The sequence below is a fragment of the Lagenorhynchus albirostris genome, chromosome 6 (genome assembly GCF_949774975.1).
Source record: "Lagenorhynchus albirostris chromosome 6, mLagAlb1.1, whole genome shotgun sequence".
In the NCBI taxonomy this organism is placed as follows: Eukaryota; Metazoa; Chordata; class Mammalia; order Artiodactyla; family Delphinidae; genus Lagenorhynchus; species Lagenorhynchus albirostris.
The window spans coordinates 118,307,248-118,334,681 of record NC_083100.1 but is presented as its reverse complement, the minus strand read 5'-3'; the positions used below and the strand labels follow the sequence as shown (position 1 = coordinate 118,334,681).

Sequence of the window (27,434 nt, the reverse complement as noted above, 5' to 3'; positions counted from 1 at the left end):
ACAAACCAAGAAGATTTCTCAGGGAAATACAGAGGCTGATATTTATGTTGGCACTTTTTCACCTGTCATCACTGTGGTCATTCAATAAATAAGATCAGGAGTAAGTATTTTAGCTTTTAGCCGATGGATAGTAATAACATTCAGTATTTTTCTAAAACTCTTTTTATACTTATCTTATAAAAATGAGGGGGTCCTTCAATAAGCGCTTGTCCTGCCCCCTGACTCTTCCTTTCTGCAGAGGTGAATGGCAGCTCACTGCAGGTCTGGCTTTCTCTCCTGACAGAGACGCCGTGGTCGGGGCCCTGATGCCAGCTGGCATGGTTGCCCTGGTGGAGTGTCCCTCGTTCTCTTCCTCAGCACCCACTTCTGATGTGTCTGCCATGGCCAGTCCCATGAATGGAGAGGAGTGTGTGCTGGCTGTTGATATTGAAGACAGACTGAGTCCAAATCCATGGCAAGAAAAGAAAGGAGAGGTAAAAATAAATGGTAAAGCAATAAAGCAATATTTGATCAGAAAGGAAAAGGTAGCTAATTTGTATCTAGTAAAGTATGTCATTCTTTCACTTAATTCAGAGTGTTTTTGTGCCTACTGCTGTGATTTTTGGCTTGAATTAGGAAATATTCTGTTTGCAAAAGGAGCCTTGGAACTTCCCTGGTGGTCCAGTGACTAAGACTCCATGCTCCCAATGCACGGGGGCCTGGGTTCGATCCCTGGTCAGGGAACTAGATCCCACACGCATGCTGCAACTAAGAGCTCGCATGACACAACTCGCCTGCCGCAACTAAAAAGATCCTTCATGCGGCGACGAAGATCCCGCGTGCTGCAACTAAGTCCCGGCACAGCCAAATAAATAAATATTTTTTTTTAAAAAGGAGCCTTTTTCGTGTGTAGGTGGAAACAGATTATTCTTTTAAAAAGTTGCTAAATGCAAGTGCACAGTTGTTTATCTGAAGTTCTGAAACGTGAAAGCTCCAAAAGCTAAAGATTTTTGTAACTTATTTCAGGGAAAAATCCAACTTGAAGAAATGGGAGCTCATTTTAGTTGTTTTCATGTGACCTGTTGTGACTATTAATAGGTTCTCCTGGGAATATGAATATGGTTGATTTTGCAGGGCTGTCCCAGAGCCCACTGGAGGTGGTAGCTTGTGGTGTGTGCCTTGTTACCTCTATAAAATCTGGTATATTCCAGGTGGCCCAAGGAGTAAGGCTTTTGGAGTTGGATGGGAAGTGTGCCATGTTGCCAAGTTTCTCCTTTTCTTCTTCATTTTAGATCGTCTCTTCTGAGGATGCTGTGACCCCCTCCGCAGTGACCCCATCTGCTTCCTCAGCTTCTTCTCGGCCATTTATCCCAGTAACAGATGACCCAGGAGCTGCCAGCATCATTGCAGAAACCATGACCAAAACCAAAGAGGTCAAGGGGCTTTCTTCTTTAACATTTTATTTTGAAATAATCTTAAATGTACACAGAAGTTGCAGAAGTAGTTCATAGAAATAGAACATGGTATAAGCCTGTGTACTATGTGATATACTCCTAGGTACTGTCTACCTAGGTTCTCCAGTTGTTAGTGTTTCTAAACCATTGGCGGGAGCGCTGTAGGGCACAATCCCCAACTCTCCTTAATGTTTCAGTGCATATTTCCTGAGTATCAGGACATTACCATTGATCCAGGATTACTTTCTGTCCATAGACCTATTCAGATTTTGCTCGTTGTACCAGTAGTATCCTTTATAGGTCTAGGACCCAGCCCAGGGTTGAGTGTTGTGTCTTTGGTCTTCAATATGGAACAATCCTTCAGTTCCTGTTTTTGTCAGAAACGCCACAAGAATGATGCAGGGTTCTTTTTAGTGCATCCCATTGGGATGTGTGCATTGTTAATTTGCTGCATTACAGGTGATGTTAATTCTTACTATTTTGTTAAAAGTATCTGCCAGATTTCTCTATTGGAAGTTAATAAAAGTGTGTTAATAAATATTCATGGGGAGATACTTTGAGACTGTGTTAGTACCTTATCCCTTGTCATATTTTCACCTACCAGTTTTTAGTATCTTGATGATTCTAGCTAGATCCATTATTACTGTGGTAGTTGTCATGTGGTATTTTTCAAATTTCATCATTCCTTTTGGAATATCACTGTTGCGGTTCTTCTGTAAGGGAGAACTTTCCTTTCTCATCTCATCTGTTTGTCTGTCTATTGGTACAGATTCATGGGATCCTGTTTTACTCAAATAATGACATACATCATTTGACACCCAAATTGCCCCAGACTTGGCCATTGGGAGCCCTTTCCAGCTGGTTTGTCCTTCTGATGTGTCCCCATAACTCTTTGAGCACTTCCTTACTTTCTGGCACAATAGAGTGTTCCAAACTTACCTTTCACCTACCCTGCCCTCGCCCTGGAATCAGCCATTTCTCCAAGGAGCGCTGGTTCCTTTTAGTGGATCAGAGAATTTAGAAACAAGATTTGGGAGCTTGCAAAGCTGATTGCTACTGGGTGTCCTTGGTTTAGGCCCTCTCAGCAAACAGACACACACACCCACAAGCATTTATTTCTCCTTTGGCATCTTATCTATATAATGAAAACCATGAGTGGTTCAAACGAATACTTTAGTTTTCAGTCCAACACCACAGGGTTTATTCTTACTCTCTTTCTATATTTTAGGTATATAATCCTTTTATATGTTGTTGGATTGCTTTGCTATTTTGCATCTATATCTTCTCCTGATTTGGGTTAAAGCGTAATACTGGTCTCCTGGAATGAGTTGGGCTGTGTTCCTTCCTCTTCTGTTTTTTAGAAGAGTTTGTGAAGGTTTGGTATTAATTCTTTAAATATTTGGTAGAATTTTCTCTGTTCTAACATGTTCTGATTATTCTTATATTTCCTTGTTTCCTGGCACAACACAAAATTCTAGGTTTAACAAGATGTTTTATATTCCAGCACAGAAATCAGATGTTTCTCCAAGAGGTCTTCGTTCTTTTTAGTGGAGAATGGTACTTAGAAGCCAAGATCTGGGCCTTCATGTGCTCACTGCTCTTGAGGGGGCAGCTGTTCACAACCGCTGTTCCTGGGCAGAGCTAGGAAATAAGCGTGTGTGCGCGTGTGTGTGCGTGTGTGTGCATGTGCGCATCCATGCAATAAGTTATACACATTAATATTTATTTTGTTATATATCTACATATAGTGAAACCGCAGCAATACCATCAATTCTAGTAACTGCACAGGATTCATTCTACTTTCCTCCCTTTCTGTGTTGGAAACTCTCTTCTCTGAAAGGGAGAAACCTGGCTCCTGTTAGTGACTGTTTAATAACTTGCCCTTAGGTAGCCACCCTCCCATTTTCGCTGTCGTTCCTCTCCCACACGGACACCCCCCGTCGCCTGCACAGCTTCTGGCACGCAGAACCAGCCTGCCCTCGGCAGGGATAACCTCTCACCCTGCTTGACCTGTGACCTCCCCCACCCCTGCACCCAGTGCCGCTGGCCCAGAGCAGGGACATCTTCCCCTTGGCTCTAACACGCGGCGCCCCAACATGGATGCCCTCCCGAGCCCGCCGGGTGCCCCCATGCCAGGCCATCGCGCCTGCTCCCACCCTCTTCCCTGCCGGCCGATCCTGGGAACAGACACACGTTGTTGTCAGTTACATCTGGAACTCTGGATTTATATTATGCTCTTACTGCTGATGAAAATATGTCCTATGGAAAATCGTCATAACCATCTGTGGTGATGAGGAAATTGCTATTTATAAATTAGGTGTCTGGACTCAACTTCTGATATTTGGCAGTCTCCTAGGGTGAGGGTTTAATGCAGAAATTAATCTGAATTATGCAAAATTTTTGCTTTTAGCTAGAAGAGGGATGGTATAATTTCTTTCTAACCAACTTATTTATGAGACATAGGTATTATCCAGAGTATAGCCCTTTCCTATCATTTCAGTTTTGGTTTGATTCATAAATAATGGCAAAGTAATTTTCATGTTAGTTTTGGGCTTATTCAAGGATAGGCAGCTAGTGATTTTATTTTTTTAGCACTTCCTTTGGACTTGTCCTCTCTATTTTTTTTAAACCCCCCACCAAAAAAATGTTGGATCCTGCTTCAAATAAGACCAAAGATGTTATATATGATTAATATATTCCACTGGATGCTTTCGCTGGTCTTCAGTGAGTGAGATTCTGGAATGTCATTGTTTCCGATGAATTTCACTTACTGATTCCCTAAGTGTTCATTCGGAGGTAGGAGCAGGGTCTATTTCTTTAAAGGGAGAAACCATGCTCCTGCCCGAGAGAGCTATGGCTTCCAGGGCCAACTTGAGCATTGATGGACTTTGCGCATTGGATACGTCACATTGCCCTTAAGGTTCCTAAGTGGGGCTTGTGCTTCCCCTGGCTCATTTCTGTTTCTGAAAAGCATTGGCACTGGTTTCACTGAAATCCAGAAGGCAAGAGAGAAGAGAAGAGGAACTTGTGGCACCTTGTTCTTCTCCTGGAGAGCTGGACTCTGCTTGGGGAATGGGAAGGGCCCGGCTGCTCCCCTGTTCAGCACAGGTCTCAGTGTTGCTCAGAAGCTGGGGGATTTCCCAGCTCTGACGGCTCCCTGTTCCCCCCTGTAAGCTGGACCCTACCGCCAGCCCCCAAGAGGCTCCTTTGTGGTGGGCGGCAGGCTGTGGGGTGGCTCTCCCGGGGGGGCACCCCCACCCTCATGCGGGGTTGGGGGTGTCAGTGATGCTGCCACAGGCAAACAAGCATCTCCTTTCCTCTGCTAATGTGGAAAGAGAGGTAAATGATCGCAGGTGTGGTTTGTTTTATCTGACATACTGTGAATGGGAGGTGCAAGGGGAATGTTGAGAAGACACTTACTTTGTATATTTTCTTTTTAAAAGAACGTAAGGGGCAAGAGATTATGGACAATGTGTTACATGCCAGTAAGTCCATTAAATAAGATTCTAAGAAAGAATTATGGAGAGGATCTAGACAAAATATGTAAAAGCATAGTGTACAAATTTAGTTGATAGAAAACTCCCAAACATACCCTATGGGGGTAATTTTACATGGTGTGATTTCATTCCAAGTCTCCCCTTGTAACGTACCTCTGTTATGAACTTGGTCACAGTATAAATGTCATCTCTTTATAGTTTAGGCATTCCTTTTGACAGCCATTGGTAATTTGTGAAATAGGTAATCGATCTTGAAAGCATAGTGCAGGGCGGTGGAGATTTTAGGGGCTTGTCATTTCTTAATCTAGTATTTCATGGTCTTAAATTCTCAGAAAGTCCCTTATTCATTATTGGTAATCATGTATCCTTTGAGTTTATGACTGTTTACCTCTTAACATATCATTCCTCATTTTAATTGTTTGACTTTTTAGGATGTTGAAAGCCAAAATAAAGCGTCAGGCCCGGAACTTCAGTCCTTGGATGAGTTCACCAGCCTGTTGGTTGTGGACGACACGCGCGTCATGGTGGACCTGCTCAAGCTCTCTGTGTGCGGCCGGGCTGGGGACAAGGGCAAGGATGTGCTTTCGGCTGTGCTGTCTGGCATGGGCGCTGCCTACCCACAGGTGAGCTGCAGGCGGGTGGGCGGGCTGATGCTGTCTCATGCTTGAAGGGCTCCTGCTAAAGTTGAGTCCCTTCTCTGTCATCTGTGCTGCAGTTGCTCCCCAGTTTGCCTTTTGATGTAATTTTGATATTTTAGAATTTTAGAATTTAGAAATTTCTAGTTTTTACGAAGTCAGATCTGCCAGTTTTTTCATTTATGGCTTTTGGATTTTGTATTATACCGAAAATATGCTACCAGCATGACATTGTTTAAAAAACTCTCTCACGTTTCTTCTAATCATTTTTACGTTTTCATCTGTTATTATATTTACCTTTTTGAACTACCTGGGATTTATCGTGATGTAAGGGATAAAGTGAGGATTCAACTTTACTTCCTCCTAGATGGCGAACATGTTGCCCCAACATCATTGATTGAATAAATCCATCTTTTCCCTAGTGATTTGAAGAGCACTTTTTATCATATTCTAAACTTTTATGGACTTTTTTCTATTCCATTAATCTAGTTTCTGTGCTCCAATACCACAGTATTTTAAGTATCAACTATTTAAAATAGATTTTAATATTTGGTAGTACTGGGTCCTGTGGGACTTTCTGCCGTGGTGATGTTCTGTACCCGAGCCATCCAGTGTGGTAGCCACCAGCCATATGTAGCTACTGAGTACTTGAAATGTAGCTAGTGCACCTGAGGCACTGAAGTTTTCATTTTATTTAACTTTAATTAATTTAAATCTGAACAGCCACATGTGGCTAGTCTAGGGTGTAAAGTCAGTATCATATCAATATATCTTAAAAGTAGAATTGGTTAGTCCTGAAGTCCTTGGGCTTCCTTAAGGACCCTTATTTATCAGCAGCCTTTCTCTGCCTTTTCAGAACTGGCTGTGTCAGGGAGTCTGATGCCATGTGCCCTGTGCAGATGGGTCATCTGTGTTTCTCCAAGTTCCATATTACCACCACCAAAACCATAAAGTACTTAAGTATGGTCAAGTGGTCTTGAAATCATAGTAAATGGTTTGGTAGGTATTTTAGGGGCTTGTTAATTTCTTAATTGTATTCAGGAAGAACTAAAAGTTATAGGTTTCCTACTTTGTAGTTTTTTGAGGCAAGTTACTTGGCATAATTCTGAGAGATTAAATCAAGGTGAATTGCCATAAGCAAAATATTAATGTTTTCACAAGTTTAATGTATTTGTGCAAGGAAAGGGTGGAATGAGAACATGGATTTAAAGTAATAATACCCAGCATTTCTTGTACACATTACCTGCCAGGTCTGGTTCTTGGTGCATTCTCTCAGTACGGAGCACAGACTTTCCCTTTGTTCACAGATAAGCACACTGAGGCTCTCAGAGGTCATTACTGCCTCAAAGACACTCAGGTTGCTGGTGGGTGGGAGAAATGGTGGTGGACTCTTGAGTGCTCTGAGGACAGAACCGCAGCTGTGACTGCTCTGTCACCCTCGCCTCAGAGCTTATTGGCCTCTCCTGGGGCTTTGCAGAGGAAGGTTCTGAAGCCCAGAAGAGCCCTAGTGGGCTGTGCATTAGAAGTTTGATGATGTCAGCATCTCAGATTCAAGGGGAGACAGAAACAAAGGTGGGGATTGTCTTCAAACTTTCCTGGCCAGTGGCAAGATGCTACTCCTATGTCCTACTCTGACCTGATATTTGGGACTGTTTAAGAAAAAAAGAGAAACTTTTGAATTTATAATGATAACACCTAAATGGCAGTGATCTTAGTTTGTCATTAATAAAGCTGTTTGCTAAGCTAATCTGTTTATTATCTAAGTATGAGGAAAAATAGATAAAAGCAATCATTTCTGAAAAGTACAGAATAGATTCATTATTTTTCTCTAAATTAAAAATATTTGGAGGTTAATATGTTATTACTGTAACAGCATATTCTTGTTTGTTTTTAAAAATAGCAGTCAAGGAGTTTATAATCACCAGTATTGACCATTTAAATGGTGTGAATCACTAAAATTTTCAAATGAAATTGGAACATTATGGATTGTTGGGAGAATGTGGTATGGAGGCTGACCCTAGACGTCTTGGGTCAAGAGACACCCCCAGTTGTCTTCATATTTGTAGCCCTCATTTCAGATGCCGTCTGCTGCTGTTCAACCTGGACAGCTTGGTCGTTCCTCTCCATTCCTGCTTCCCTCCTGCTTGGACCCCACTGCCTTCTAGGATCTTGGTCCTTTTTATACCTTCTGCTCCTTCGCTTGATAGTTTTGTTCCTGGAGCAGAAGAAATCTTGTCTTGATGTAAAGAGAAACTGTTGTAATCACAGGCATTTCATTTCATCAGTTGCCATGTACTGGGTGTTTTGGGTGTGTCAGGCACCTCCTGGCTGCTACCTCTGCGAGCTCTGTGCTGTCTTGATTTTCTAGGTGAGGAAACTGAGCCCTAATTTGAACTAGATTTCTCAAACTCCCAAGGCCTCCACTCTGCCCCCGCCCCTATGGAAAGATCTGAATTGGGCGGGCATCCTGACGTCCTTCTGCTTTGTACCCCGCTTCCTCCTGCAGGTGGCAGATATGTTGTTGGAGCTCTGTGTCACCGAGTTGGAGGATGTAGCCACAGACTCACAGAGTGGCCGCCTGTCCTCTCAGCCCGTGGTGGTGGAGAGTAGCCATCCCTACACTGATGACACTTCCTCCAGCGGTACAGTGAAGATACCAGGTACTCAGGGCTGGCCCCAGGGAGGAAATGGGGCGTCCCTGCCTGTAGAACAGCTTCATTTCTGCAATTGCATCAGTAGAAGCAGCCGTCATTGTTTTATAGAAAAGAAGCTACGGAATTGCTTTAGAATCACTTTTCCCACCTTTTCTAGAAAAACGACCCCCCCCCCCCCGCGAAATAAAGCATGATAAAGAAAACCACGCAAAGTAAATGTTTAGCTTAATGCTTATTAGATGGATGCTTTAGTCACCAAAACTCAGGTCTAGAGTTTTTGTGCCTGTCCACAGAAGCCCTCCTTGTGTCCCCTGAAGTAACACTGTCCTGGCTTGTGTTTCTGGACAGTTTCTATTACCCAAGCGTGCATTGTCATCTTACCTCTCTTAATTAATAATTTCCATCTTTTAAGTTTCTTTTGACCTACAGTTTTTTCCTTTTTTCTCAACAATTCAATCCTCCTGTGGAGGAACCTGGGCCTTTGACCTGCACACTCCTGCTGCACTTCCACCTGCTCCCCAGCCCCGTCTTTCTGCAGATTTCCCCTGATTCAGAGGCCCAATTAGTTCAGCCTTTGGCGAGACCATTGGTATTTGTGATCCAGCATCTGGAAGCACCTGCTATCTGCTTGTCTCTCCTTTCGTGATGGCAGCCGCTACTGATGCTCATTGCCTGAGGCCATTAAATCCATTAGAGGTTGCAAAATGGTGCTGTTCTAATCGTTCCATTGCTTTCTTATTTATTTGCTAGAATACTCTATATAGGGACATTTCCTCTCTTTTGGTTGGTTGTTTGCGTAAGAAAGGCAGGATAAAAGCTTGATTCTTTTCTTCTGTTTACATTTTCAAGAGAATGAACTGGTTACCTATCATTCTTTGAAGGTGACCAGTTCTTTTTTCTTTCTTTTCTTGGCTGCACCTCACAGCTCATGGGATCTTAGTTCCCCTACCAGGGATTGAACCCAGGCCCATGGCAGTGAAATCGTCAAGTCCTAACCACTGGACAGCCAAGGAATTACCTATTTTTTCTTTTATGTCATTATGAACTCATGGTTTTAAACATATATGATGGGCTTTAATCCACTGTGACTATTATCCTACGGAAGCTCAGATTATCCCATCTCTAGACATCAGGAACCTCTTCAGTTTGGCTCTTGCAGTGACTCCCATATAGTCTGATATGACAGGATGCTTTAGGCTTGTCATGTAGTTTCTCCCCTCCACCTGGAATCTGCCCTGGTATCTTTTAGTGGAGATAGCATTTCAGATCACTGGGCTATCATTGTTTCTAGATTTTTTCAGTGGACAGAGATAGGATGAATGAGTGGACAGTCAGACAGACTGACTGACTGACTGACTGACTTTCTTTTGAGTTCATAATGATATGATAGAGCCAAATTCAGAGCTACAAGGTTTCTACTTTTAACCTCTTCTCTTATGTCAGTGTTTCTTTTGTTCCATACCCAAAATCCTGGTTCTAAGACACGGGATGTTAGAATTAGAATATCTCATAATTACTTATTTGCTTTATCCCACACTACATGCACAAAAGACTAAGGATACAATTCTAATACTACCAAACATGCACATAATTACTGAAAATATTTAACAAAATTTTTTTCTTGCTCTCTTCATTGTTGTAACTTTATTTAAATGATTATACTGTATATCCCAGAGCATAATAGCTGTTACATACTCTGCTTCCTTCCTTTTAATTTGCATTTAGTTTTAGTTGTCTCCTTCCTTATTGTGATTGTCTGACGCTCATTCTCTCATCAGTTCCTCATCAGGGCTCAGAGGACGGCAGTCCCGACTGAGGTCAGCTTGTTCTAAGAGTTTGTGCCCAAATTTGAAAGTTAGCTTTTTTGGGAAAATACTAATCTGTTCCCCCGCCCCTTATAAATTGTGCTTTCTTTCCATAATTTTACTAGAATATGTTTTCATATTGGTTGTTACAAGGCGATATTCTCAGATAAGGGGTTGTGCCCCTTTAAAGTGTAGTTTCAGGTCTTGTCTTTCAAGACAGTTTTTTTGCATTACAGTTTGTAGTATTTGTTTGTATCCTAGCTTCAGTTTTCTTTTTCATGGATATGTGGTCGTTTTCTTGTGTTGGATGCCGTGTAGAGCCAGGGGTGGGGGTGGGGGTGGGGTCCCCCGGGCTGAGGCCTGTTAGGAACTGCGCACAGCAGATGAGTGGTGGGTGAGCAAGCGAAACTTCATCTGCTGGGAACCATCACCCCCAACCCCGGCCATGGAAGAATTGTCTTCCACAAAACTGGTCCCTGGTGCAAAAAGGTTGGGGACCGCTGTTTTAGAGTCAGTGTTGGCTACTCCCTCTCAAGTGCTTCTTTTTTTTAAAACAGTTTTGGAGGAACAGTTTAATTAATTAATTTATGTCTGCGTTGGGTCTTCGTTGCTGCGCGTGGGCTTTCTCTAGTCGTGGCGAGCAGGGGGCTACTCTTCGTTGCGGTGTACAGCCTTTTCATTATGGTGGCTTCTCTTGTTGTAAAGCATGGGCTCTAGGTGGGTGGGCTTCAATAGTTGCAACACCCAGGCTCAGTAGTTGTGGCTCGCGGGCTCTAAGAGTGCAGGCTCAGTAGTTGTCGTGCACGGGCTTAGTTACTCCATGGCATGTGGGATCTTCCTGGACCAGGGCTCAAACCGTGTTCCCTGCGTTGGCAGGCAGATTCTTAACCACTGCACCACCAGGGAAGTCCCTCAAGTGCCTTTTATCTCTTTTTTTTCCCCTTTTGTCCTTCTGTTTGTTTCAAAGCATTATTCGTTGTGTTTATTTGCTCCTGTGTTCTTTCTAGTTTAATTTTCATTTCTGAATTTAAAAAAAAAATTCTTTACCCTATTTTCTCATTTAGTGTTTTGGTTGTCCTAATTCTAATTTATGTTGTTCTTTCATATCTTGTATCATTTTCCTAATTTCTTTTAGCTTGGTTTGAAATAATAGATTTTAATTTTCATGTGTTTTGTGGGTACATCTTTCTGGCTTGCTTTCATTGTCTGTAGGAAAATGTTATTCTGTTCTTATTCTCTCTTTTATAACAATAACTTTTTATTGCATTTGGCCTTGATACATTTTTTAAATTAATTTTTATTGGAGTAGTTGCTTTACAGCATTGTGTTAGTTTCTACTGTACTACAAAATGGATCAGCTATACATATACATATATCCCCTCTTTCTTGGATTTCTGACCTTGATACTTTTATCCTGATCATTTTTATGTGAAACTAGTATTCTTAAACTTTTGGAATGAGATGGCATTCAGAAAAGCTTCTTTAACTTTGAGCTCTTACTCTTTCATAGAAATTCACAAAACAAAAGATAATTCCACTCAGCAGTTGCCTAAGACAAAAATCTGGTATCCCTCTTCCTCTTTTCTGTTTCTCTCTTTACTTCATAACCAGTCTACCAGGCAAGTCCTATCATTTCTACTTTAAAAATATATTCCAAATTAGGTCATTTATCACCAACTCCAGATCATTCTGGGTCCAACCATCTAGTCTCACCTAGTTTATTATACTAGATGTCATATACTAGTATAATATACATGTTCTGCTTCTACTTCTCACCTTCTACTTCTCGCCTACCCCCAGAATCAACTCCTTACGTGGCATCTAGAGAGATTCTCTTAAACGAGTCAGAACATACTGCTACTCTGCTTAAAACCCACCAGTACACCCCTGTAACCTTAAAATAGGATGTAAACCCTTGATGGTGGCCTGTGCAACTTTACATGAGCCCTGTTCACCTCTCCAACAACATTCTCTTCCTCTCTACCCATCTCTCTCTCCTGTCCCCTCCACGTCATCTGCTTTGCTGGTCCTTAAATATGTTTTTCTCCTGTGAAAGTGGGAAAATGATAATCTATTTTCCCCCCTTATAAATTGTGCTTTCTTTCTGTAATTTTACTAGAATATGTTTTCATATTGGTTGTTATAGGCGATATTCTCAGATAAGGGGTTGCGCCCCTTTAAAATGTAGTTTCAGATCTTGTCGTTCAAGACAGTTTTTTTGCATTATAGTTTGTAGTATTTCTTTGCATCCTTGCTTTGGTTTTCTTTTTCATGGGTATGAAAAGGCAGATGGCAAGTACAAAGCAAGACAAATGGCCTAAACCTGGAACATATTTAAGGACCATCCTTACAGTCTTTGCCTTTTGATTGAGATGCTTAGGCCATTCATATCTAATGTAATTATAGATATGGTTGGATTTACATCTGGATTAGGAAGACAGTTATAGACAATGTGGTTGGATTTACATCTGCCATTTCGCTGTGTGTGTTCTCTGTGTCTTGTATCCTTTTTTGTTTCTCCTTCAGTGCTTGGTTTTATATTGAACAAAATTTTCTTTAGTGTACCATTTAAATTCCTCTGTTGATTTTAAACCACTTTTATTGGTGTTTGCTCTGAGGATTAAAATACATAATTTATCACAGTCTACGTCAGGTTAATGTTTTAGTTCTGGTAAAATGCAGCAACTTTGCTTCATTATAGTTCTATTTCCTCTTCCTTCATTTTTGCTGTTATTGTTGTATATACTGTATCTGTATATGTTGCAGACCTGTACAACATATTTGTAACTATATGTATTACAAATATATGTATGTGATTTAATAATTATCGCATTGTGCCAGGGATTGGCCAACTTTCATATGTCACAAAATATTATTTTGAATTTTTTCCAACTATTAAAAAATGTACAGACTGTTCTTAGCTCACAGGCTATGTAAAAATGGTGAGTGGGACAAATTTCTCCAGTGGACTATAGTTTCCTAAGCTCTCCCTTATACAGTCTTTCACCTTGTAAAAATATTAAGAAAAGGAGAAAAAAAACCTGATTTCTCAATCCATGTCTTTCCCATTTTTAGTGCTCTTTATTTCTTCCTGTGGATTCAAGTTACTATCCAGTATCATTTTATTTCAGCCTGAAATACTTTAAGTGGTTTTTCTAAATCATGTCTGCTGGCAGTGGATTCTCTCAGTATGTGTGTATTTGGGAATGTTTTTATTTTGCCTTCGCTTTTGAAGGATAGTTTTGCTGGAGATTGAATTCTTAGTTGATAGGCATTTTTCTCTCATATCACTTTAAATTTGTCATCCCACTGGCTTCTTGTGTTCATTGTTTCTCAAGAGAAATCAGAGTTAACTGTATTTTGTACCCTTATATGTTATGTGTCTTTTTCTCTTGCTTTCCTGATTTTCTCCATGTCTTTAGTTTTCAACAGTTTCAGTATAATGTGTCTGGGTGGGGATCTCTTTGTGTTTTCCTACTTGGGGTTATTAATTTTTGGAACTGTGGATTAATGTTTTTCATCAGACTGGAGATTTGGGGCTATCTCTGTTCAAGTACTTCTTCTGCCCCCCTGTTAACCTCTTCCCTCTTTTTTGGGGGGGTTGCGATTCCCATTATGCATATGTTTGTATGCTTGATGTTGTCTCCCAGGTTTATGAGACTTTATTTATCTTCAATCTTTTTTCTTCTGTTCTCCAGTTAGAGTAATAGAAATTACACAGTCTTCAAGTTATATAATGATTCTTTTTTTCTGCCATTTCAAATCTGCTGTTTTGTCCAGCTGGTGAATGTTCCATTTCGGTCATTGTACTTTTTCCACCCCCAGAATTCCTCTTAGTACTTTTTTCTTCGAGTCATTGTTACCATATTTTCCTTTGTGATCATGTTTTCTCTGGGTTTCTTGAACTCTTTGAACATATTTATTACAGCTGCTTTGAAGTTGTTGTCTACTCAGTTCAGCGTCTGGCCATCGGGGTCAGTTTCTGTTGCCCGATTTTCTTCCTGAGTATGGCTCACACTTTTCAGTGTTTTTGCATATCCCATTTATTTTTTATTGAAAACTGGACATTTAGATTGTATTGTGCCATCTGGATTCTGACTTTTTTTTAAGATTTGTAATTGTCACTGGGTTTCTTTCTTTGGTTGTTTTGTGTGTTTGTTTTGTAACATGCCTGGAATTACTCTCTGAAATCTCTCCCCCACATCACATATCCACTGGGATCCCTGCTCACTTTTCTATTTTGATTTTTGTTTTCTAGCCTGACTTCTAGGGTTTGCTCTATGTCTGCTTGGTTTGGCTGTCAAGCCTGCTGAGTTCCCTTTTGCGGGTGGATCTCTGTGTGGGTGGGAGCAAGGAGGGCATGGAAGTCAGTGTTTTGGCAGTCTTCCCTGTGCGTGTGTGTGTGCCCAGCTCTTTCCGTTTTCCTGAGTACACGTGCCTCGCGTCATCCAGGCCTTGATGACATCCTCATTGAGCCCTTCTTTGCTCTCTGACTTCCAGGATCTTCCTGTTAGAGTTCTGGCTAGTTCTCAGGTCTGGCACCCCCCCAGCCACACCCCTGTCCCCGGGCCAGCAAAGATGCAAGTTTTTCTGTGTGTCCTCAGTTGCCCTCCCTACTCTCTGACTTCCAGAATCTCTGCCCGGGCACTTCCCCTGCTCTACACAGTGAGCATAAAGCCCCAGGAGGTAGAGTCCCACCCTGGTAGAGCTGTGCCCCAGCTTGCGTAGAGCAGCCCCAGGCGAGGACACCACAGGCTCTCACTCTCCCTACCCAAGTTTGGCAGGTTTTTCCATAAATAATCACTTCTCAATTTGTTGCTTGCCGTTAATTGATTTGAAGAGCCCTGGAATCACTGTTTTTTTTTATCATTTTGATTGGTTTTATAGTTATTTTGCCACCCTCTTCCCTCCACCATAACCCAGTCCTACCCTTTACTGATTCTTTTGTAAGCTAATTTGTCCCAGAGAAGACTCTAGATCTAATGCTAAATGCTTGATGCATGTGATTTTATATGGCTTTTTAAATATGGGGGTGGGCGGGATAATAAAGCGTGGTCTCACAGCTGGGGCTGCAGCATGAAAATGTGCCCAGAAGTGAGACCACAAAACCAGTTGGCCAAGTGAGAATGTCTTCTGGCGTTTCCATCCCGGGTGAATTCTTTTGTGGGAGGCAGGGTGGGAGAGAGGGGTGCTCAGTCTTAGGTTCTTATTTTTTGAGGTTAGTTCTTCCTGAGTTTTGCTTTTCATTAGCTGTTACACATCATTTTAGTCTCACTGCTTCTGTGTGGCTTTTGGCCTTGTCTGTGGTATGTTGAGTGGGAGTTGTTACTTTGTGTTTTGTGCTCGCTTGTCCTCCAGGCGCAGAAGGACTCAGGGTGGAGTTTGACCGGCAGTGCTCCACAGAGAGGCGCCACGACCCTCTCACAGTCATGGACGGCGTCAACAGGATTGTCTCCGTGCGGTCAGGTGGGAAGCCAGTTGAGCTTGCTTTGTAGAATGGAACCATTAGCATTACTAAACAGAACATTACTACTGCTTCGTTCTCATGTAAGACTTAAGGAAGGGACCATAAGTGATCCAGCTGCAAAATACAGTAGGTTTTATCTGCCTCTTCCCAGTACTTTCAGTAAGATAATTATTCAAGTGATGTTTGCCCCTAACCACTGATGGGTGGGATTACTGGGTGACTAGTGTGAGCACGGGTCCTTGTTGGGAGCACAGGCCGCCTGGGGCCCAGTCTCAGCCAGTCAGTGGAGACGGTGTTGTAAGGTGTGTGGTAGTGCCGGGCTCGTGCCAGGTAAATGTTGACATACTACAAGGCTTTAAAGGCTTTTGGGTTTTAATTGATTGCAGTGAGGACTTGGGTTGCACACGGAGGAAGTGTTCTGTGCGTGTGGTAGACAGCACTGGAGTGGGTGAGAGGTGTCTCCTTTGGGCCTCTCTCTGCTCTGCTGATGTGCTTCAGGAGGTTGAGCGACCTCATGCTCAACATGAGGCTGAGCAAGAGCAGATCACTCTGTCTAGGGGCTTGTTAACACGCTCTTCACTGGGCTTTTTAGAATCATCAGTGCGGGTGTGTGTGTGTGTGTGTGTGTGCGCGCGTGCACACGTAGATCTCTTCAGACTTTATCCTTCACCTGGAGCAAGGGTCAGCAGACGTTTCCTGACATAACTACTCCCCTCTGCCTTTGTAGTGAAGGCAGCCACAGACCGAATGTAAACGATGGGCCTGGCTGTGACCCAGTAGAATTTTACTCACAAAACATTACTTCGGATGAAGTGGTGTCATAGATGAGCATGGATTTTTTTCTGGCAGTTTGACAAATGTCGATATAGTTTTCAGTGTTGTGAGATGTTCCCCCCGGTTTCTATGCTTCCGACAAGATTCCCTCCAGGCTGCCGCCACGCCGCTGACCGACGGCACTTCGAAGTAGAAGCCTGGCTGGGGTAGCACGCCACACGCCTGTCTCTCTAGCTCCTCTCCGTGGCATCCCAGGCCCCGGGCTCTGGCTGGGCTGCTCCACTCTCCCTTGAGGGTGGCTCTTCCTTGCTGAGCTGCCCCTGTGCCGCAGGGGTGCCCCCTGTGCCTTTGAACATTTGCACCCTCTTTGGGGAAGAACCGGGGCTTTTCTGTTTTGTTGCCTGGGTAACAACCATTATATCAGACCTTCCCCAAGAGACCTCCCTGCGGCCCCGACCCTGGGTGTGAGCATGGGCTGTCTCTGCGGGCCTCTCACACAGCATTGTGGTTGTGTGTGAGTGTCTCTGTTGGAGCAGTGCCTGCCTGCCCTCCACTTCCCAACTGCTTGCTACAGTGTGAGTCGAAGGGCATGGTGTGAACGCACATGGGGAGTGGGCTGGAGGAGCCAGCTATTCTTCAGATGTGGCATGAATGACTTTGCTTTGTATTTAAAGAAGTTGATGTTGTTCTGATGACGGGTGAACCCAACCCCAGTGTGCTTCTGTCCTCCAGGCCGGGAGTGGTCTGACTGGTCCAGCGAGCTGCGCATCCCGGGGGATGAGTTGAAGTGGAAGTTCATCAGTGACGGGTCTGTGAATGGATGGGGCTGGCGCTTCACAGTCTACCCCATCATGCCAGCTGCAGGTGAGGAGGAGGCTTATGGCCACCAAGGCTTGATGACCCACGCGAGGGAAACACACATGTCGTGTTCATTTAGTACTTTGTGGTCCACCTTCTCCTGTGGTGTTGGGAGACAGCACTGCCCAAGGCCCCGCCGTGGCAAAGATCAGAACTGCAGTGAGCTGCTTCAGCTGTCTGCCTGTTGGGCGTTAGCCTTCCATCCTCACCCAAAGTTTCCCAGCTGTTGCTGGTTGCAGTTCTTAAGCCATTTGATTTTTCAGGTAAAATGTCAGTGTACAGAACGTAGTTATGTGCAAGACAGTGGCAGCACCCCGGGCGCCCCTCTAACCGTGGCATCCAGGGGGATGGGGCCCACTCATTGTTGGTTGAATCTGTCCACGTCTCCTTGTGGGGTAGCTCTCGCCCTGTCCAGCAAGGGGACATTTATAGTGCTCTTTTTTCAGGCCCTAAAGACCTCCTTTCTGATCGCTGTGTCCTCTCCTGTCCGTCCATGGACTTAGTAACCTGTCTGTTGGACTTCCGGCTCAACCTTGCCTCAAACAGAAGCATCATCCCCCGCCTTGCAGCCTCTCTGGCAGCGTGCGCACAGCTGAGTGCCTTAGGTAAATGGCACCTCCGTTGTCAGGTCCGTCTCACTCCGTGAGAAAAATGATCATCCTCTGACATTTTCTGCCTTCTCATTTCAGCTGCCAGTCACAGAATGTGGGCCCTTCAAAGATTAAGGAAGCTTCTTACAACTGAATTTGGGCAATCAATTAACATAAACAGGCTACTTGGAGATGATGGGGAAACGAGAGCTTTGGTACGAAACATCACATTACAGTTTCTAGTCGTGTGACCCTTTGGGACTAAAGCGTTGCTTTAATGATGTAAACTTCTAAATCACCGAGAAGAGTTGGGAAGTTTCACATAGGAATAGACAGCTTTTCTTGCATCCAGACTCCCTTATATTGCTACTATATTGAGTTCAGGCTGGGCTTAGATTTTAAGAACAGCCCTATTCTCAGGCTGTGAGAATAGGATTGTCTGTTGGACTTTATGAGTCTGACTCACCACACCCCCTTTGTTTTGCTGGATGAAATAGTTACTATGAAAAGAATTCTTGATCTTAACCATGTTGGAGATGGAGGTTTGTAGGCCAGAAAGTTCCTTTCTGGTTCCCTGGGAGTTGCTGTGCTGAAATTAAGACCAAACATTTTGAGGTGAATTTTCATGTTCTTTTTTATTTTCGTGTTCATCATGTCCTTTTAGATTTTTTCCTATTTGAAAGTATCAATCACATGTTTTAGGGGAGAACAGTATCAATGTAATAAAACATTTGACTCACAGGAACAAAACACTCGACTCCCCTGCATTTGGTTTCCTGGGATAGGTTATAATTTGGTTGTTTTCTGAAGAGTTTTTCAGGCAGTGCTCTTGCTGCTCTGGTGAAAGGCCTTCCAGAAGCTTTGCAAAGGCAGTTTGAATATGAAGATCCTATCGTGAGAGGTGGCAAACAACTGCTCCACAGCCCATTCTTCAAGGTAATACTTGACTTGTTCTGAAGTGATGAGAGAGCCACAGAGAGCCATCAAGTGCAGTGCATCAAGTATCAGGCATCCCCGAGGACAGGTGTAGCTATTGCTGAAGTTGAATATGAAAGATTTTCAGGAGTTAACTGTGTGATCTAAGCCCTTGTACTTTAAGTATCAGTGTGCTTTCAGATGCCTTGGTTTAGGTGGCAAGTGTTGTAGCAGTGGTCTGATCTGAGGTCCTGTTGTCAGGTGCATTGCTAGTCACTGGGTAGGAATAATCCACATCACTGGTGATGCTAAGACCCTTGCTGGGCACGTGGCAGTCAGCCTGGCATGAGGAATTCTGAAGGAGGACCCCCAGGGAGCCTGCGTGGGGGCTGTCTTTGGCAGGCAGTGTTGGTGAAGTGGAATGTCAGCTGTGTCTCTGAGTGTCCCTGTGTTGTTAATTTGTGGTGTCTGCAGGTACTAGTAGCTCTTGCTTGTGACCTGGAATTAGACACTCTCCCTTGCTGTGCTGAGACGCACAAGTGGGCTTGGTTCCGAAGGTACTGCATGGCCTCCCGTGTTGCTGTGGCCCTGGACAAGAGAACACCACTGCCCCGTCTGTTTCTCGATGAGGTATTGCAAGTTATTTTGGAACCACTTTTGGGATGCACAGTGTTTTCTTTATAGTGTAAAAAGATGCCAATATTATGAGACACAGTAACACTTCTCTTGCCAAGGAATATCATAAAGAAAAAAGCACATAGGTGAAAATGAATAAACTGATACTGTAAATTTCAGTTAAAGTTTATTTTTAGTAAAGATATAATGATACTGTCTAGACATTTTAAAATATCTTCAACGTGATATAATCATGTTGATTTTACTTATTAACTGTAAAGTCACAATGTTGATGTTGGCATTCCCTCATATTCTTGGGTGGGGAGACCTCCTCTCCTGTCTTCTTACCTTAGTATTATTTGTTTTATTCTTGAGAGATGAGTGTTTGATGTATAATCTCATAATAATGTTGTCCAGGTGGCTAAGAAAATTCGTGAATTAATGGCAGACGGCGAAAACATGGATGTTCTCCATGAGAGCCACGGCATTTTTAGAAGAGAGCAAGATGAACAACTTGTGCAGTGGATGAACAGGTTTACTATATCAGAAATAAGAAATAATGTTGTCTGTGAGAGAATGGTGCTTCACGTGCAGTTCTTTCCCATGTCAATTGTTCTCTTAATGTTTGTTACAGGCGACCAGATGACTGGACTCTTTCTGCTGGCGGCAGTGGAACAATTTATGGTTGGGGTCATAATCATAGGGGTCAGCTTGGGGGCATCGAAGGTGCAAAAGTTAAAGTCCCCACTCCATGTGAAGCCCTTGCAGCTCTCAGACCCGTGCAGTTAATTGGAGGAGAGCAGACGCTCTTTGCAGTGACAGCTGATGGGAAGGTAAGAAGGTGCATTTCCTGTGTCATACACTGAAACTGAGACAGCTGTGGCTGGAGGGCATTTGTTTGGTTCACAGCATGTATAACGATGCTGTGCTAAAACAGTATCTCAAGATTATGTACACAGTGCTTATGGTGTGCTGGAAGCAGTTATCGTTCTAAAGTATCTCTGTTTAATCTTTAATGTGTTCTGTGGTTTTAGAATTTTTTATTTTGAGATGCAGCATACATAAAAAAGCGTGTTATAATTGTTTGCATATCAGTTCGTTAAACGTATGTATTCCTTTTTGTTTGCTATCATAATGCTATCTTTTTTTTTTTGCGGTACGCGGGCCTCTCACTGTTGTGGCCTCTCCCGTTGCGGAGCACAGGCTCCGGACGCGCAGGCTCAGCGGCCATGGCTCACGGGCCCAGCCACTCCGCAGCATGTGGGATCTTCCCAGACCGGGGCACGAACCCGTGTCCCCTGCATCGGCAGGCAGACACTCAACCACTGCGCCACCAGGGAAGCCCCACAATGCTATCTTTTAAAAAATTAATTGCTACTGATACATGGAAATCGTTAGTATTTATATACTGACATTATGTCTAGTGACCTTATTATACTCTTTTCTTTCTTAGTATTTCAAACTGTTGTGTATCTTCTTTATAAAGCCATGTTCTGTAAATAAATTTTGTTCCTTCCTTTCCAGTTCACCTGTCTTTTACTTTTACTTTTCTCCTGTGCAGGGGAGAAATGAAGCTCATCAGCCTGGTGGGTGCTGCAGTACAGTATTGAACAGGGGTGGTAGTGGGCCTATTCTTGGCTTGATCCAGGCTGCAAAGGAAGCACTATGATGGAATCCTTTACACACTTACTGTGGGGTTTTGGTAGATGCCCTGTATCAGATTAAGGAAGTTCCCTTCTTTTTTCTATTTAGGAATAGGTACTGACTTTGGTCAAACATTCTTCCTATGTTTAAAAAATAATCAAAGAGATGTTTTTCTCCTTTAGTGGATTAACATAGTGAATTGGATTAATTGTTTTCCTTATATCAGATAGTCTTGTATTCTTTGGAAAAACCTTACTTGGTCAGGTTCTGTTTTATATTTTTTGGTTTGTGTTTGGGATTTTGGGGAGATCCAGGATCATGAGTGCAATCATCATAATATTCTTGTCTTACCCACTCCATGTCCGGTTATGGTACTATTGGGTTGGCCAAAAAGTTCCTTCGGTTTTTAGGTTAAAAATAAGAGACACATTTTTCATTTTCACAAAGAACTTTATTGAACAACGTATTCACTGTTTTGTTCCACTGCCTTCTGCCATTTTTGGGGCAACTTCATGATTCTGTCTTCCCAAAACTTTTTACCTTTTTGAGCAAAGAACTGTTCCAGGTGTCTTTTACAGTATTCAGGGAATTGACATTTTTTCCATTAAGAGAATTTTGTAAAAACCAAAATAAGTGGAAATCTGAAGGTGCAGTGTCTGGTGAATACGGCGTATGAATCAGAACTTCCCAGCCAAGCTGTAACAGTTTTTGCCTGGTCATCAAACAAACATGTGGTCTTACGTTATCCTGATGGAAGATTATGCGTTTTCTGTTGACTAATTCTGGACGCTTTTTTTGAGTCCTGCTGTCAGTTGGTCTAATTGGTAGTGGTACTTGTTAGAATTAATCGTTCGGTTTTCCAGAAGGAGCTCATAATAGAGAATTCTCTTCCAGTCCCACCATATACACAACATCACCTTCTTTGGATGAAGACCGGCCCTTGGTGTGGTTGGTGGTGCTTCATTTCATTTGCCCCATGATCTCTTCCGTTCCACATTATTGTACAGTATCCACTTTTCATCGCCCAACACAATTTGTTTTAAAAACAGAACTTTTTGTTACATTTCAGTAGAGAATCACATGCGGAAGTACGGTCAAAAAGGTTTTTTTTTTTGCTTAACTAATGCGGAACTCAAACATCAAAGTGATTAACATAGCCAAGCTGCTGCAAATGATTTTCAGTGCTTGTTTTGGGTATTTTGAGTGTGTCGGCTATCTCCCATGTGGTATAATGTTGATTGTTCTCAATGAATGTCTTGATTTGATCGCTGTCAACTTCAACTGGTCTACCCGACTGTGGAGCATCATCCAGCAAGAAATCTCCAGCATGAAACTTTGCAAACCACTTTTGACATGTTCAGTCAGTCACAGCACCTTTTCCATACACAAATTAGCAACATGCACAAATGTTGTGCACAAATTTTTTTTTGCATTTTCCATGCACAAATCTTTTTTTGCATTTCAGTTGCGTTTTTACCTTTCTTGAAATAATAAAGCGTAATGTGCCAAAACTGTTGCTTTTTTCCCCCCTATATCTTCAGTATTAGAATGGCTACACAAAAATTCACCAATTTTGATTTTTTTTTTTTAATGCACACTGATAATGACAGCTGTCCCAATACAGTCTAACAAAATTGTTTCAAATGAAGTTAAAGACAACTAAGCACTACTAGAGCCATCTTATGGAAAAAAACGAAAGAACCTTTTGGCCAACCCAATATATTAGTTATCTGTTTAACTTACAACAGTTGGCGTAAAACAATACACATTTATTATTTCACAGTTTCCCTGGGTGGCTTAGCTTGGGCCTCCAGCCCAGAATCTCTCATCAGGCTGCAGTTGCTGCAAGGCTGGCCTGAGGAAAATTCAGCTCCCCATGACCTGTTGGCTAAGGTTGCCCTCAGCTCTTTGCTATCTCACTATGTGGCAGCTGGCTTCATCAGAGCAAGCAAGGGAGAGGGCAGGAGAGCATGAGAGCAAGACAGAAGTCAGTCTTGTGTGAGCTAATCCAGAAGTGACAGTCCATCCCTCTTGCTGTATTCTGTCCATTAGAAGAGAGTCATTAGGTCTAGCCCACATCCAAGAAGGGATTACATAGGGGCGGGAATCCCTGCAAGCAGGGACTCTTGGGAACCACGTCAGAGGCCACCCGCCAAAGGTATCAAGGTCGTGCTAGCCTCATAGCAAGGGTTGAAGTGTAGCTCTCTTTTTCTGTTTTCTGGAGAATTCTTTCAGTTGTTCCCTGGTGATTTTAACATGTATATTTAAAATCTAAAATTTCTATACTCCTCTCAAATTAAAAAGGCTGATCCTTTGTTATCCTGTGTTTTGGCGCTAACCTGCTCCCCGAATGATAGGCATTATTATTATTGTTGTTTTATATAGACCGTGTGTTTTCTGGATTTACCCAAATGTTATACACATCTTTGGTCACCAATTATTTCGTACGTCTCAGATCTTATATCTGCAGTCATTGTTCTTCTACTTTAAGTGTATATTTTCAGTTTCCGTTTGTGAGGGTCTACTGTTGGTTAATCCCCTGATTGTTTTTGTTGTTTATTTAAAAATATCTTAGCTTTGTCCTTTTTCTAGGTAAAGGATAGTATTTTTGGCTATGGGAATCATATAGTCTGGTCTCTGTTGCAATTATGAAAGCAGCTTGTAGAGAATATGTAAATGAATGGGTGTGGCAAAATCAGGTGGTGGGCCTGATTTGCCAAGCCCTGTTCTAGAGTATAACACTTTCAGTTGACCATTATTTTCAGTCAGCCTATTAAAGGTTTTATTCTTCTGGTTTTTGGCATTCATTGTTGCTAATGTGATGTCAGCAGTCAGATTAATTTTTACCCAAATGAAGGTAATAAATCTTTTCTTTGTAGCTGCTTTCAAGGTCTTTCTTTAGTGATCTACAGTTTCACTAGAATATATTTAGATGTCAGTTTCTTTTTACTTTTCCTGCCCTTTTTTGTGTTGTTTTGTTTCTGCCAGGTGGTGAGGGATGAGGGGTGGGCTTCCTGGCTCTGAGAAGTGGCCTTTTAACAACTCTGGTAAATTATCAGACATTTTTTCAAATATTGCCTCTCCCATATTCTCTGTATGATCTGTACCTGAAACTCTGAGTTCTGATCGACGTTCAGGTGAGGAGATTTATCCCAAATTCTCTCTTCTTTTCTGTTTCCTCTTCTGTTTGTGTTTCTGTGCCATATGCTGGATAATTTCCTTAGATCCATTTTCTAGTTGTCTGATTTCTGTACCTGTTTATAATCTTCTGTTTAATACTTCTGGGTTTTTTGTTTCAACTATGTTTTTTTTAATTTCTGGAAGTTCTGTTTTGGGTTACCTTCTGGTCTCTTATTCTTTGGGGATACTTTCAAGCTTTTTATTTCTTTAAACATAATATTGGGCTTTTTTTCTTCTGACTCTCTCTCATGGTGCCTTCCTTCCTTTTAGATAATGGGAATTTTTAAAACTATGAGCTGACCATTTTCCTTGGAAAATTTGATGTAGAAATTCTTTGAGGCCTAGTTTTTGTTTGTTTGTTTTTTGTATGTTTTGTTTTGTTTTTGATTTCTCTCAGCTAAGGTATTTTATTACAGGGTCCATGCATTTAATGGACACATTTTAAAAGATGATATCCTAAAGTATCAGAATCTATTAACATCTTAGAAAGCTAAGTATCTCACAGAAATGGGACTCTGAACAATAAAGTTCTGGTAGGATGGGACGATTTTGAAGCATGGAAAACTGCTGGGAAATAGCTCCATGAAAGGTGTCTGAGAGGAGGAGTTCCAGACAGAAGGCTGAGGAGGGATCAGGCAGTATCTAAATGAAGAGAAAGTAAAAGAAGAAGGCAGCACATTTTCACTTTTTCATAGTGTTGTCTCCTGCCTGTGCTGGTTAAGAAGTTTGTGGTGTCAGAGGCCTAGTTTGAAGTCACTAATCAAACAAGAATTTGTGACCCTGGGTACTACCAACTTTAAGCCATTGTAAATTAAATTCTCTACCTACGGAATTTAGACCATAGGTAGCATTAATTCAGACTGAAAACCAACTCAAGGACCAGCTTTTGTAGTTATGAATTCTCAGGAGAGATTTTCCACCCTCTCATTCAGTCCCAAGTTTTGAGAAAGGCAACTCTCTTTGTTTTCTTCTTAGTTCTCATTCACAGTCTTAGTGAGGGGAAGCACTTCAGAGCCTCTCCTTTCTACAGAGTCTCCCTTTAGGCTTGGCGCCTCACTGCCCACACCCAGTGCACTCGAGAGCCTTAAAACCTTCCCAGGGGAGGCTGACTTTGGATTCATTTATCCATCTGAATTCTTGGTTTCACTTCCTGTTTTAGTCCTTGAAGTTTCCTTACTGTTGTGTCAATGCAGCAGAGCATTTGAAACAATGTGAAACAGCATTTAAATTGTTATAGGAGGGGTGTTTGACATGCATCTGGAAATGGCAATCTTGATTTTTTTTTTTATGGTAAAGATGTTTTATGTCCCAAATCAATTACCCACTTAGAATGAAAGAAAAGTAGTATATTCTGCTGTGTGATTTGTATGCTGCCTTGCTGAAGTACTAAGTATATGTATAATTTTCATATGAGTGTTTCTGTAGGTGTTATTTTTCTGGGATTTGCATATAGTAGCTAATTAAATCGTTTTTGTTTTTCTTGGTATTAATTGTAGTTGCTATTCTAGACAAAAATAGAAATGCTTCCAGGGAAAAGACTGTGTTTTCAAAATACATTTTCTGAATTTGGGGTTTCTATTAATTATAATGTTTTCTTTAATTTTTAGAGATCTGATAAAGCAAAAATAAAGTCTTAAACATTCCTGTGATTTTTAATTTTATTTTTCTGTGGTAAAAAAATCTAGAGCATTGATCTGGTTTATTAATTACTAAAATATAGGTTATTAATTACTAAAATGAACTAATTGGTTTATTATTTACTGAAATATATTTAGATAAAAATCTGATGTTTATGTTACTTTTTCTTGTCTTAGCTGTATGCCACTGGGTATGGTGCAGGCGGCAGACTAGGAATTGGAGGGACAGAGTCGGTATCTACCCCAACATTACTTGAATCCATTCAGCATGTGTTTATTAAGAAAGTAGCTGTGAACTCAGGAGGAAAACACTGTCTTGCCCTCTCTTCAGAAGGAGAAGTTTACTCTTGGGGTGAGGCAGAAGATGGGAAGCTGGGGCATGGCAACAGAAGGTATTATGTGAAAATATCATTTTTAATGTTATGTTTTCCTCTTCTTGTTTGTGTTAATGCTTGTATGGTGTATTGACAGTTTGTTTTTTAAGACAACATTTGTAATAATCTAATCAAAGTTAATGTTAATGACTCATTTAGCAGAAATAAGTTCATGTGACATTATTTAGGCTTGCCTACATGACCCCTCTGCTGGGGGGAAATCAGTTCCGAATTTTGATTTCTGATTACTAAGTATGGTGAGCTTCATCTTGTCCTTTTCTCCCAAGTCCCCTTCCCCTCATCCTGAGTCATCCACTGAATCACAGTTGGCATTTTGTTAATATGCAGATGCTAAAACTGTAAATACAGAGGAAATGGCAGTAGGGGAAAGGGACACACAAATGACATAGTTTTTCAAACAAAGCAACGAAACCCACTAAATTTTTAAAAAGTAACGGGAACTACCTGCCAAATTGGAATGACAGGGCCCTTTGCATCTGAAATAACTAAAGCACCAGACAAAATACATGAAATAGCAGCCCTAAAGACATTGGATAACAGGAAGAAAAGTACGGTCAGTGATCTCCAGAGGTGAATACTGACAATCATGTGTGAGGAGAATATCTGAGAGGCCAAGGAACAGACCACCTAAAAAGATTAGGAGGAACATTCCCAGAGCTCACAGAGGGCAGAGGATAGTGCCTACTCCCAAAACCTCATAATTCACTGAGTAGAGGACTAAGAGTGATGGTGCACAACAGAGGGGAAAGAAATTAATCATAGACTAAGTGTTTTTCTGATCCCACCAACAAAACTAAAAAGCAAGACCTGAAAGGATTAAACTGTTTACAGGTAACTTAACCGTGTTGTAGAGATCAAAGCTCAAGAATGTTTTTATGGATACAAATATACCAAGCACCCAGCCAGATAATATTCACAATGTTGTTCATCCAGTCAGAAATTATCAGGCACATGTCTCTTCAGTAGTGTTGGGAAAATTGGATATTCAAATGCAAAAGAATGAAATTGGACCACTCTCTTACACTACTCACAAAAATTAACTCAAAATGGATTAAAGACTTGGCTATAAGACCTGAAATGATAAAACTCCTAGAAGAAGACATAGGGAAAAAGCTCTTTGACATTGGTCTTGGCAATGATTTTTTGGCTATAACAGCAAAAGCACAAGCAACAAAGGCAAAAATAAACAAGTGGGACTCCATCAAACTAAAAAGCTTCTTCACAGCAAAAGAAACAACACAGTGAAAAGGCAAACTATGGAATGAGAGAAAATATTTGCAAATCTTATAACTGATCGGGGGTTAAGATCCAGAATACATAAGAAACTCATACAAC

General features: G+C 41.8%; 1 protein-coding gene across 1 annotated transcript in view; it reads left to right on the top strand.

Annotated features, from left to right (window-relative positions):
- The window catches only part of HERC2 (HECT and RLD domain containing E3 ubiquitin protein ligase 2), a 230,619-nt gene that overhangs the window by 178,015 nt on the left and 25,170 nt on the right, over nt 1-27,434 (top strand). Inside the window, exons 67-79 of the mRNA XM_060153132.1 lie at nt 284-473; nt 1,272-1,412; nt 5,362-5,553; nt 8,072-8,225; nt 15,383-15,490; nt 16,998-17,129; nt 17,570-17,728; nt 17,813-17,928; nt 18,524-18,649; nt 19,103-19,258; nt 19,661-19,776; nt 19,878-20,076; nt 25,882-26,096. Of these exons, the coding sequence (XP_060009115.1) occupies nt 284-473; nt 1,272-1,412; nt 5,362-5,553; nt 8,072-8,225; nt 15,383-15,490; nt 16,998-17,129; nt 17,570-17,728; nt 17,813-17,928; nt 18,524-18,649; nt 19,103-19,258; nt 19,661-19,776; nt 19,878-20,076; nt 25,882-26,096 (2,004 nt within the window). The remainder of the gene's footprint in view (nt 1-283; nt 474-1,271; nt 1,413-5,361; nt 5,554-8,071; nt 8,226-15,382; nt 15,491-16,997; nt 17,130-17,569; nt 17,729-17,812; nt 17,929-18,523; nt 18,650-19,102; nt 19,259-19,660; nt 19,777-19,877; nt 20,077-25,881; nt 26,097-27,434) is intronic.